Raw genomic sequence first — 9952 nt, 5'->3', positions numbered from 1 at the left:
CTGAGAACCTACACAAACTCGTTTTAGTGCAAAAAAGGCAGTCCGCGCGGTATCAAGTGATTCTTATTTAGAACACCCCGCGCCTCTTCTTGAAAAACATAAAATCCTTAAAGTTCGAAATTTGTACACTTACACTATATTGTGTTCATATAAGAAAGCAGTTCAGGGCAGATTAGATGCTTTTCTTGATATTGCACAAATTCAGCACACCCCGACAAAGTATCGTTTTCGGTATCAACCACCATGGCACGTTCGTTTTTCGCACACACAGTACGGCCGACAGAGCACTCGGCATACATTGCCAACGACATTAAATCACTATGACTCACCGAATATTGACATCACAACGTTAACGATGAAAGACATAAGTTTATTCACGCAACAAAAATAATACTAAAAAATCGTTTTTGTGTGTCTAGCCATTGTATTATGTATGTATATTATAAGTACTGAGCATTGCCATTTGAATTTTACTTCCTACATGTCCTTAGAGAGGCGTGTTTGATTGTAATGTAATATTAGATATATGTGTGTCTGGTACAATGCTTTTTATGAAGGTTTAGAAATGCTAAATGTGTTTCATCTTCATTGCTGATGGGCGTCTGGAGCCTAGTCAAGCTGCAGTGGAGCAGCTTTTTTTCGGCCACAATTTTTGCCGTGTAAAGTTCCGAAATAAAGTTGCTTCGATTGATTGATTGATTGACAGAGAGACAGACAAGAAACTTTATTTAGTCCTAATGGACTACTTTGTCGTAGTCGCGGGCCGCACCTGAACCGGGGACGGAAGACCGTGATCTTCAGCCCTGTCGCAGGGCCTTTGGTCAGCCCGAAGCTGGACTTGAAAGTCTTTGCTCTTGACGGCTTCTTCCCAGTCTTCTGGCCTGTTGAAAGGTGAGTGGTGCAACGCAGAACATTGCCACAGCATGTGCTTCAAGGTGAACCATTCCTCGCCGCAGTAGAACCGCGCTAAAAACGCAGATTGATCAGTCCTGCAGCCAAGGTACTCCAAAGAATTCCTATCATGAGTACTGTTTACTAAGATTGTAGAATAGTTATCAAAAGTGTTTGCAAGCGCGTCATTTGATAAAACTTTACCACCTAAGGTAATTTCTCTTATAGTAATGTTTCCATCTGCTCGCCCAAGGAAAGCATTAATTCGCCTCCAGGTAACATCGTATTTTTTTACTACGTCGTCATGGAACAAATTATGTAAATACTGTCTCTTTTCTCTGCGCAAAAGACTGTTTGCTTTGTACCTTAAATTCGTGTGATGATTTTTTAGTTCTCGTGTCAAAAAAATTTTGCATGGGCGATATTTGGCTTAAATTTCCGTGATACAATTTTTATTTATCCATGGCTTCTTGCTTTTACGTACCGATTTACCTACTTTGTATTAAATGCAATTATCATAGGAATCCTTAAACCTAGCACAAAAATATTCATAAGCAGTTTCTGGGTCTCTGGTACGCAACATTTCTGACCAATCGATAAGCGATATTGCGTCAACAAAATTGTTAAGGTTTGTGCATATTGAGAGAGAGAGAGAATAATCATCTTTATTATGTAACTGCAGATTTGGAGAGGCATCCTCATTCCAGAATGCCTTGAGCTCGGGCCGCTTCCTGGGCCCTCGCAATCAGCCCTTGCTGATTGTCGAGGTCGGAGCTGGCCAAGAGTATCTCCCAAAGCTCGTTGGTGTGGTAAGGGTTCGGAGGATTGAGTAGTGTCTGTCTGCAATCCCCTACTATGTGCCTGAGGGTCTCGGGCTCTGCGCAGAAGCGACACTGCGGATAGAATTTTGTAGGGGCTATGAGGTGATTTCTGGTTGGGTGGGGGAATGTATTAACCTGTAGAGCTCGGAGCAATCGCTCCGGCTCTCTAGGTAGTGACTTGTGTTGGGGTGCATACGTTCTGCGGGTTAGGTTGTAGTGTTGTGTGATGTCTTGGTAGAAGACTAGAGGGTGCATGCGCTCGGGTTCAGATTCCTCGGCGTCGACTCGGTGGGTCAAATCTCGAGCCACGTGGCTGGCGACCTCGTTGCCAGGAATGCCGTGGTGAGCTGGCGCCCAGATGATCATGAATGATCTGGTTGGCTGCTTTTGATTGTTGATCTTGAGCGTAGTGGCATGAATTCTGCCGCTATAGCGAAGTTGCGGCACGCCTGTTGGGAGTCGGTCACTATCACTTTAACCTCTGTTTGGGAGAGCGCGAGGGCTATGGCCGCTTCCTCGGCTTGGAGGGGATTGTATCGGGTGAGCGAAATGCTGCTCCGATGTTGTTTGTTGACGATTACGGTGGCTGTTGTGGCTGCGCGTCTGGGGTAAGACTCCGCATCCGTCTAGGCTGTAGAGGGTAAAGTCCCGTATTGCTTGTGTATGGCCTGGGCCCGCACCTCCCTTCGCTGTGCGTGGTGCACGGGTGCATGTTGCGAGGTAGAGAAGGTACGGTGATGCTGCTCTGGATGGCATGTGGTAAGTTCACAGTCTGTGTCGGCGGATGGCTAAAAGGCGCAGGGAGTCCTAGGCGTAAGAGGATGGACCTCCCCACTTCCGTAACGGCCAACCTTGTTCGCTGGTTGGATAAATGTTCCTCAATCAGCTCCTCGGCTGTGCTGTGCACTTCTAGTCCTAGTGGGCGTTCTGTGGACGTACTGATCGGCAGGCCCATCGCCTGCTTACATGCCTTTCTGCTCATTGTGTTGATTTTCGTGAATTTCGTCGCGTTGAGTAGTGCGTATGGAATAGCGTAAGTTATTCGAGACATGACGAAGGCTTGGGCAAGCCAAAGCGTGTCCGCCTCCCCCATGCCTCTTGTCTTGGTTGTCATTCGCCCGATCATGTGGGTAACTTGGGCTGTTGTATTCCTAAACTTGTTAATGAATATTGTGTTGGTGCTATCCGACTGGAAAACCATTCCCAATATGTTTACGCTATGAGACGGAACGATGGTGTGCCCCTCCAGCTGTATGTTGATAGTGGGCGAGTCGGATGCATGCTTCTTTCGCGGTGTGACGAGGGGCGGTATTCTGTAAGAGTCCAATTAGTGCACTGTCCATTTCGGCTGTCGCTGATTGGCTGCTGCTTCACGTGCAAGAAGGTGCCAGCCAGTCTCCTTCCTGCTCGTGAAGCAGCAGCCAATCAGCGACAACCGAAATGGACAGTCCACTAATTGGCTCGTACAGAATACCGCCGCAGGAGTAGCTGCGACTTTTGGGGGGCGCAACTGAGGCCGCATGACTTAGCATAGTCGCTCACCACGTCTGCCGCTTCCTGCAAGCGGCTCTCCATTGCCCCGATGGACCCTGTGGACGACCAGATGGTAATGTCGTCGGCATATAGGCCATGCCGGATCCCCGGGATGTTATCGAGGAGCGGTGGAAGGCCTATTAGGGTGATATTAGAGTGTACTAGATTGGGGCAGTGGGTCCAGCGAGGGCTCTGCGCTGAGGCATTTTTTATTGAAAATCCAGGTGGCGCCACCGTCACTTTCTTCCTAATGAGCGGCCCCGCTCGCCGGCCGGACGCTTGTCGCGTCGGAGACCCTACCGCAGCTGCATGGTGCTTTGACAGGCGGATACTCGGTGGCGGTAACACTGAGATTATTCCCCACTGATCTATTGTAAATAAAATGTAAAAATAGCGGCGGAAAGAACGCAAATGACGCAACAGCGACGGTGCGTCGAGCAGACGACAGCTACTCAGCCCGCGAGCTCTCCTCAGACAATGAGCGCTGCCGAAACTACTGGAGCCAACGTTTATTGGCCGGAGATTTAGAATAAGGCGACGGCAGCGCCGCCACATTTTCCGCGTTTTTCGCTTTACCCTCGGCGCTTGTTAAGGCGTCCGCTGGACCCACTCCCCCATTCTAGTACACTCTAGCGATATTGAAAGGGAGAGGCGATAACACAGCGCCCTGTGGTGTGCCGCGCCCGCCCAGTAGGAAGGGGTTTGCGGCTTGGTCCCCGACCTTTAGGATGGCTTTTATACCTGAGAGAAAATCTCTGATATAGGAATATGTCCTGGCCCCACAGCCCAGCGTGTTTAGCCTCTGCAAGATTGCTGTATGCTTGACGTTATCGAACGCCCCTTTAAGATCTGAGGTGAGGATAGCCGTGGGGGTGTTGCGTGTCGCTGGTACAATCACCTCCTCTTTCAGCTGAAGTAGGATGTCTTGAGTTGAGAGGTGTGGACGGAATCCTATCATCGTTGTTGGAAGTTTCCCCGAGTCCTCCAGGAATGGTTGTAGCCGGATGAGAACGATGTGCTCTTGGAGCTTTCCTACACACGAAGTGAGGGAGATCGGTCGTAGGTTCTCAATGGCTTGTGGCTTGCCTGGCTTTGGTATCAGACGAACCTCGGCCATTTTCCAGTCCTCTGGAAGGTTTCCTTCCCTCCATACTTTGTTAAGGTGAGCGGTAAGCTCTAGTATCGAGCGGTTGTCAAGATTGACAAGTGCCTTATTGGTGATTTGGTCCATTCCCGGGGCTGTGTGGCGTCTCATGCCCATTATCACCACTGTTACTTCATGTAGATGAATGTCCACCTCTAGGAGCTCGTTTGGGGTGTCGGTGTAGGGTGGCAGAGGCTCCGATGGCTGTGTGGAGAAGTACTGGGCTTTGAGAGTTAAAAGGAGGTCCGCCTCGTTTATTTCGAACCATTTGTTGGAAATGTTGTTTGCGTGTTGTAAGTGAACACTGGGTCATGAAAAGAAATATTGAAAGGTGAGCACTTATATGAGCACTAACTGTAGATAAAATGTTAGAATGGGGCATGTTGGTTATGAAGACTTCAATTATTATCAATGAATCTGTTTAAAATGAGTCGGACTATTTAAAACATTTTCAAAACCATTTGATTCGACTGTCTCGCGAAGGTGCTCTCGAGAAGTAGAAACCTTTAAAAATAAATGTTGAGGTCTGCTGCCAGAGTTAACTTGTAAACACTATCATTCACCGAGCACAATCACTTCTCCGTAAAAGACAGAAAGCTGTGCGTGCTCACTCCTGGTGGTCGATACAGGGCCGAAAGCATTGTCATTATACTGAACAGTAGGCACTTCATAATCAAACGTAACAAGGGAAAAATATGCAACAATGTTGTAACTGGAGTGTGGTTTTTTCCCATTAGCATAACGCCACCTCCGTTTCGACATGACCGATTAAAAAAAATTATGTTGCCGAGCGACTTAAGAACTGATTCGGATTGATACCACGTTTCTGCCACCATGGGTTTGTCAGGAGCAAAGCCAAGCCTAACAATGAGTGAAAAAATCTTTCCTTTATTTCGGGCAGACTGCATTAAGGTTGATAAAAGATAGCCAGCTCTTATTTTTGCTATACAGGCTGCCAACTTCATGTGGCACAAGATATGATGCATCAATAGCGCTTCCACACATGACGTCATCATTACCAGCCTTAATACCCCATATCAGCCATCACCCCGTGGTCGCCACCACTGGCGGCATGTCTCCGACGGAAACTTCCAATTATTGCAAACGGCGATTTTTTGGATATTACTTGAAGTCTCCGTAGAAATACCCTGTATAAATAGCCAGCGGACTCGACCCGTTGATCAGGTTTCGACGATCCACGACTGTGCTCACCGCAGACGTTGTGCTTTGAGTGTAACTTTTTTTTTCTGGGCCCAATAAAGAGTTAAATTCATGACGGACAGTTTTGGCTCGACCTTGATCTGCGCAGTCAATACGACGTGATAATATATGGAGCTGTACGGAAGTGGCTTTAGCGCTAACGTTTCTGAAAATTCCCACTTATTTGGTCTATAGACGGTTGCTTTGTCGCAGACGACGAAAACCACTAGTCAAGTGATTTTTGCATACCGCGAGTAGACTTAAAAATCCAGGATGCAGCATCAACATGCCATTCATCATACCACGCGATGTTACATCTTCATCTCTGTGTTTAGGCTAAGAAAAACGGTGTTTACGAAAAGGATAACGAGAAGGCAGTTACTTTTTCCGCTTATATGAAGATTCTGACATCGCCATCTAACCTGTTATTTAAACAGAAAACGACATTCATGTACTTTAGTTACCAGTCCAAATGTTACGAATAATAAAATCGACCTGACAACAAATTATGACCCTCAGTCGTCTGTCTATGTGTGGGAGGCTATGTCTGAACACAAATTCACTGCCTGCAAATTTTGGAGCACACATACTGTCTACGTATGTGTGCTCCAAATATGAATAACAGCAATACAAGCGTAGGCGCTGTGGCAATCGCGTTACGGTGCGATGTATTCGTTCAGAGGCACATCGCACGGTGACTGGTTTTGTCGGCGTAGCTGCACGAAATCCCGCCATCATATTTCGACGACTTGCGGTTTTAAGTCGCACCAGAGTCATTGCCGGCCTAGGCATCCTGTCCAACAAGCGGCCACTCACACAAAACGAAAATTACAACACTGACAAATGCACAAACCCATCTCAGCTTGCTTCTTGCAGCGTGTCTCTGCGTCCCGCGGGGCCCCGACGCCGTACATATTGTTTCTCGCGGAGCCCGCTAAGGTGGCGCCACAGCGCAATGCAAAAGGCGGATTAAAGTATGGCAACACTGCCACATTCCAGCGAAAGTCTGTCTACAATTAAACGTGAATGAGCTATTAGGAGTAGTGGGACTAGAAATATATATCTCCTGAAAATGTTATTGTTTGTGTGAGTGCGTACATTTGGGATAAGGATGTATCACACGTATTCAGGTAGAAGCGGCAAGACGTATATGTATACGGTGGAAAGACCAAGAAGTTGGGATCATTCAAAGGGTGGTCGAAAAAGGGAAAACAAAACGAACAGCACACGCTCGACCTCGTTTTTTTTAATTCTTTTTTTTTTGAGCCCTTGAATTTGCGGTAAGCTCTATAAATAATATGTGGTGTCCAAATCCGCGCCCCAGCGAACGGTACCTTCGAGTAGCGTAACCGAGTCTCAAGGCATAGCTTTTGCGGACAGCATATGCAAAAAGCAAATGCAAGAGGCTGAAACACATCATGATAACCATGTTTTGCAGAATAGATGATAATGGTAGCCACGCCGTGTTTCTGACCCTCCCATTTGCTTTCGGCGCTTTTAAAACACAAACGCATGGCCTTCGAGACTGGTTTCCGCTAGTCCTCGAGAGCTGTCGCAGGAGTTGCGATTTGGACAGCACCTGTTTCTCCAGAACTAGTTGTTTAATGTCGATGGGCTGTAAACTATGCCAATTGTAATTTCTCTGATGGCAACCAAGCTTATTGCGCTCTAAATTCATTTCAGTAGATCTAACTCTCCTGTTTCGATGCATATAGTCTTGGGTACAGTGCCTTTCGTTTTCGGACGAATGAACGTTACCAGAATCGGTCTACTAACTTTGGAACCAACGGCGAAATTGCGGCGTCCCAAAGGAAAGGCTCAGAGATAGCGTCGTATTGCGTTGTACGTGGCAACCACGGGACGGCGCGATCTCGGAATCCATGCACCGTCTAACGAATACGCAGCTATTTTTCGCAATTTTATTAAGTTGGACATCACCTAACGGATATATAAAGTTTGCATATCATTCCATCTCTTCTTTCATTAGTGTGAGCAAGCCACATAGACGGCGAAGGAGAGCTCATACATTTGCGCCGGCAGAGCGGGGAAAGAAAAATGTAAACCCATTTCCCCTCAATGTGAAATCCGTTGAAACAGGGGATCTGTGGTTCTCTTGTGTTTCTCTTATTTTGTGTGATTTTCTGTGATTATCTGGGAGTGACTGTGATTTCGGGGGGGTTTCAGAGATTGTTTCTTGTCTAGTGGTTTTCGTGCGATTATGGGTGATGATTGAGATGGATGATGTGTGACAGCGGTGGAAAGACGGGCGGCGCTGCCTCGACCTACAGCAGCTCCGCTGTTAGAAGTACCTGAAAGCTGGCCTTCACGCATGGCGTTCGCGGCATATTAAGGTGGCATAAGCTCGGCAACCGTGTGGTCGGTCTACATAGTATTGCTTCGCGCGTCGCGGCTCTGCCAGTCGGTGCGGTTCTCGGTGCGATGCCTCAATGCATCGCGAAATGAAGGCACGTATAGTAAAGCGCTCAAATTTCGCATTACGGAGTTTCGTAATCGTCGGTGATATTTTTAAAGAAACAAGTCCATGCAAATCTGTGTAGCTTCACACTACTTCTCTGTCCATAATTTATTTCACTGTATTTAATTTCAGTGAATCTCGGACATTCTTCACTGTTTAGCTTTTTATTCCCTTCATAAATAAGTATTTAATAACTTAATTTAAATTAGTCAGATTGCCCACTTATGTACTACACTCGTTTCACCTGTCTTTCGTATAGTCTTCCTTTTTTTCTTTTCTGTTCTTAGAATAACATTTTATTTATTCCATCGTAAACTTCGTCCTGCCGCCCAAATATCTGCACATTTCATTAGTGAGCACGCGCCATAAATGGGGATATTCATCGTCGTTACCATCATCATTATTATTATTACGTACGCTTCTGCGCGAGACAAAGACGACGACTCCTATCGGGCAGCTCGTTCTTCGAGAACGGGTCTCTCCGGCTCCGCAGACCTGCAAAGGCCAGCCATCGTCGCCTGCCCCTGGGTCCGCAGCAGCAAAGAACCACCGCAACTTGTCTGAGGCTGTGCAGTAGCAGCAGCGATGACCCTTCCTGTGGCTTTTCATCCCGGCATGGTGGGTGAATCGTTGCGCAGTGAGGTGCAACACTGCTACAAGCTGCGATCACGTGTTCCCCCGCCACCTAACGCCTTCATGCAGTGCACGCCGGAGAAAAAGCGTTCGGTGGCCGCCACGAACGTGAACGAAGGCAACGGGCGCCTCTGCAGCCGCCTGGCAAAGCTGTGGCGTCCTCTCCGCGCCGCCGACAAGGAGCCCTTCCAGCGCAAGGTGGCCGAAGCTGCCGCCGTCCGCCGAAGGAAGTACTCGGACTACGCGCACATCCCGCGTGAAGCCAGCCGGCCTATGGAGCAGGAGCGCTTTGCCAAGCAGGTTACCAGCAAGCTGAAGAACGGCAGTTCCTGGGACAAGGAGCAGCAGCCGAGAACTTCCACGGTCGCGGCCCACGGTCGAGGCAGCCCGGAGTTCCAGCAGCAGCTGCATCCGCCGCCATTGCCGCCGACGCCAAAGAGCAAACACCATGGTACCATCAGTATTGCTCCAGTCGGCGCTTCGGGCGCAGGTCAGAAAACTGTGGCTCGTATGCCGACGGCCACTGCCCCGGCTACGACCAAGGATCTCGAAGGACAAGTGGTGCCTATAAAAGTGGCTGCTTTAAGAGCTTTCGCTGAATTGTTCAAGAGGCAGCCGCAACACTTCCACAATTATGCTGAGCTGACCTTGATCAAGATCTTTGGAACATTCATGCAGCCTGTGCGAGAGGTAACCTGTGCTGTCGAGCTGTGTTCTGTGGAGACTGCTGCTGGGCTACCGCCCAAACAGACAATGCGGCTTATCCACTCGCTCATCGGGGAGTCGGATGACCATCGCTGTAATCAAGGTCATGTGCCGGCACGTGGAAGTGCATCAAGAAAAGGATAATTGTGGAGCTTCCGCCTCAGATGATGCCTGTTTTGCTGAAGGCATGTGATCACGGCGAGCATTGTCTACTGAAGGCGGTAGTATTTTGTAGGGTGATGTTGCATGGCGTGGTCGGCTCTGAATTGAAAAACTTGATTCCGGCGTTCTATCTGTCGATGCAAACGACCATTTACCTATTTTTTGCATCTTGTACTGCTGTGCGAGTCGCGGCGTACCGCAAACGTCGATTCGATCAAGAAAAGTTAACGAATCAACAATAAATACGTTTATATCTGTGATTATGCGCACTGACTGGTCTGAGGTGATAACTGACAGTAATGCAGCGTCTTATTTTTCTCGCTTTCGCAGAATAATGTTCGATTTCTGTGATCGCGCATTTCCACTCCGCATTTGGAAAAAGCATAA

The 9952-nt window shown here is 48.0% G+C and overlaps 1 protein-coding gene across 1 annotated transcript; it reads left to right on the top strand.

Moving 5' to 3' along the window:
* The first annotated feature begins 8680 nt into the window (after window positions 1-8680).
* On the top strand, window positions 8681-9547 carry LOC119448800 (transcription factor SOX-7-like). Its single transcript, XM_037712018.1, has one exon. It carries the CDS (start codon window positions 8681-8683, stop codon window positions 9545-9547), a length of 867 nt encoding a protein of 288 aa, XP_037567946.1.
* Window positions 9548-9952: the final 405 nt, after the last annotated feature.

Source organism: Dermacentor silvarum, chromosome 1 (assembly GCF_013339745.2).
Source record: "Dermacentor silvarum isolate Dsil-2018 chromosome 1, BIME_Dsil_1.4, whole genome shotgun sequence".
NCBI lineage: Eukaryota > Metazoa > Arthropoda > Arachnida > Ixodida > Ixodidae > Dermacentor > Dermacentor silvarum.
This window is presented reverse-complemented; position numbering and strand designations above follow the sequence as displayed.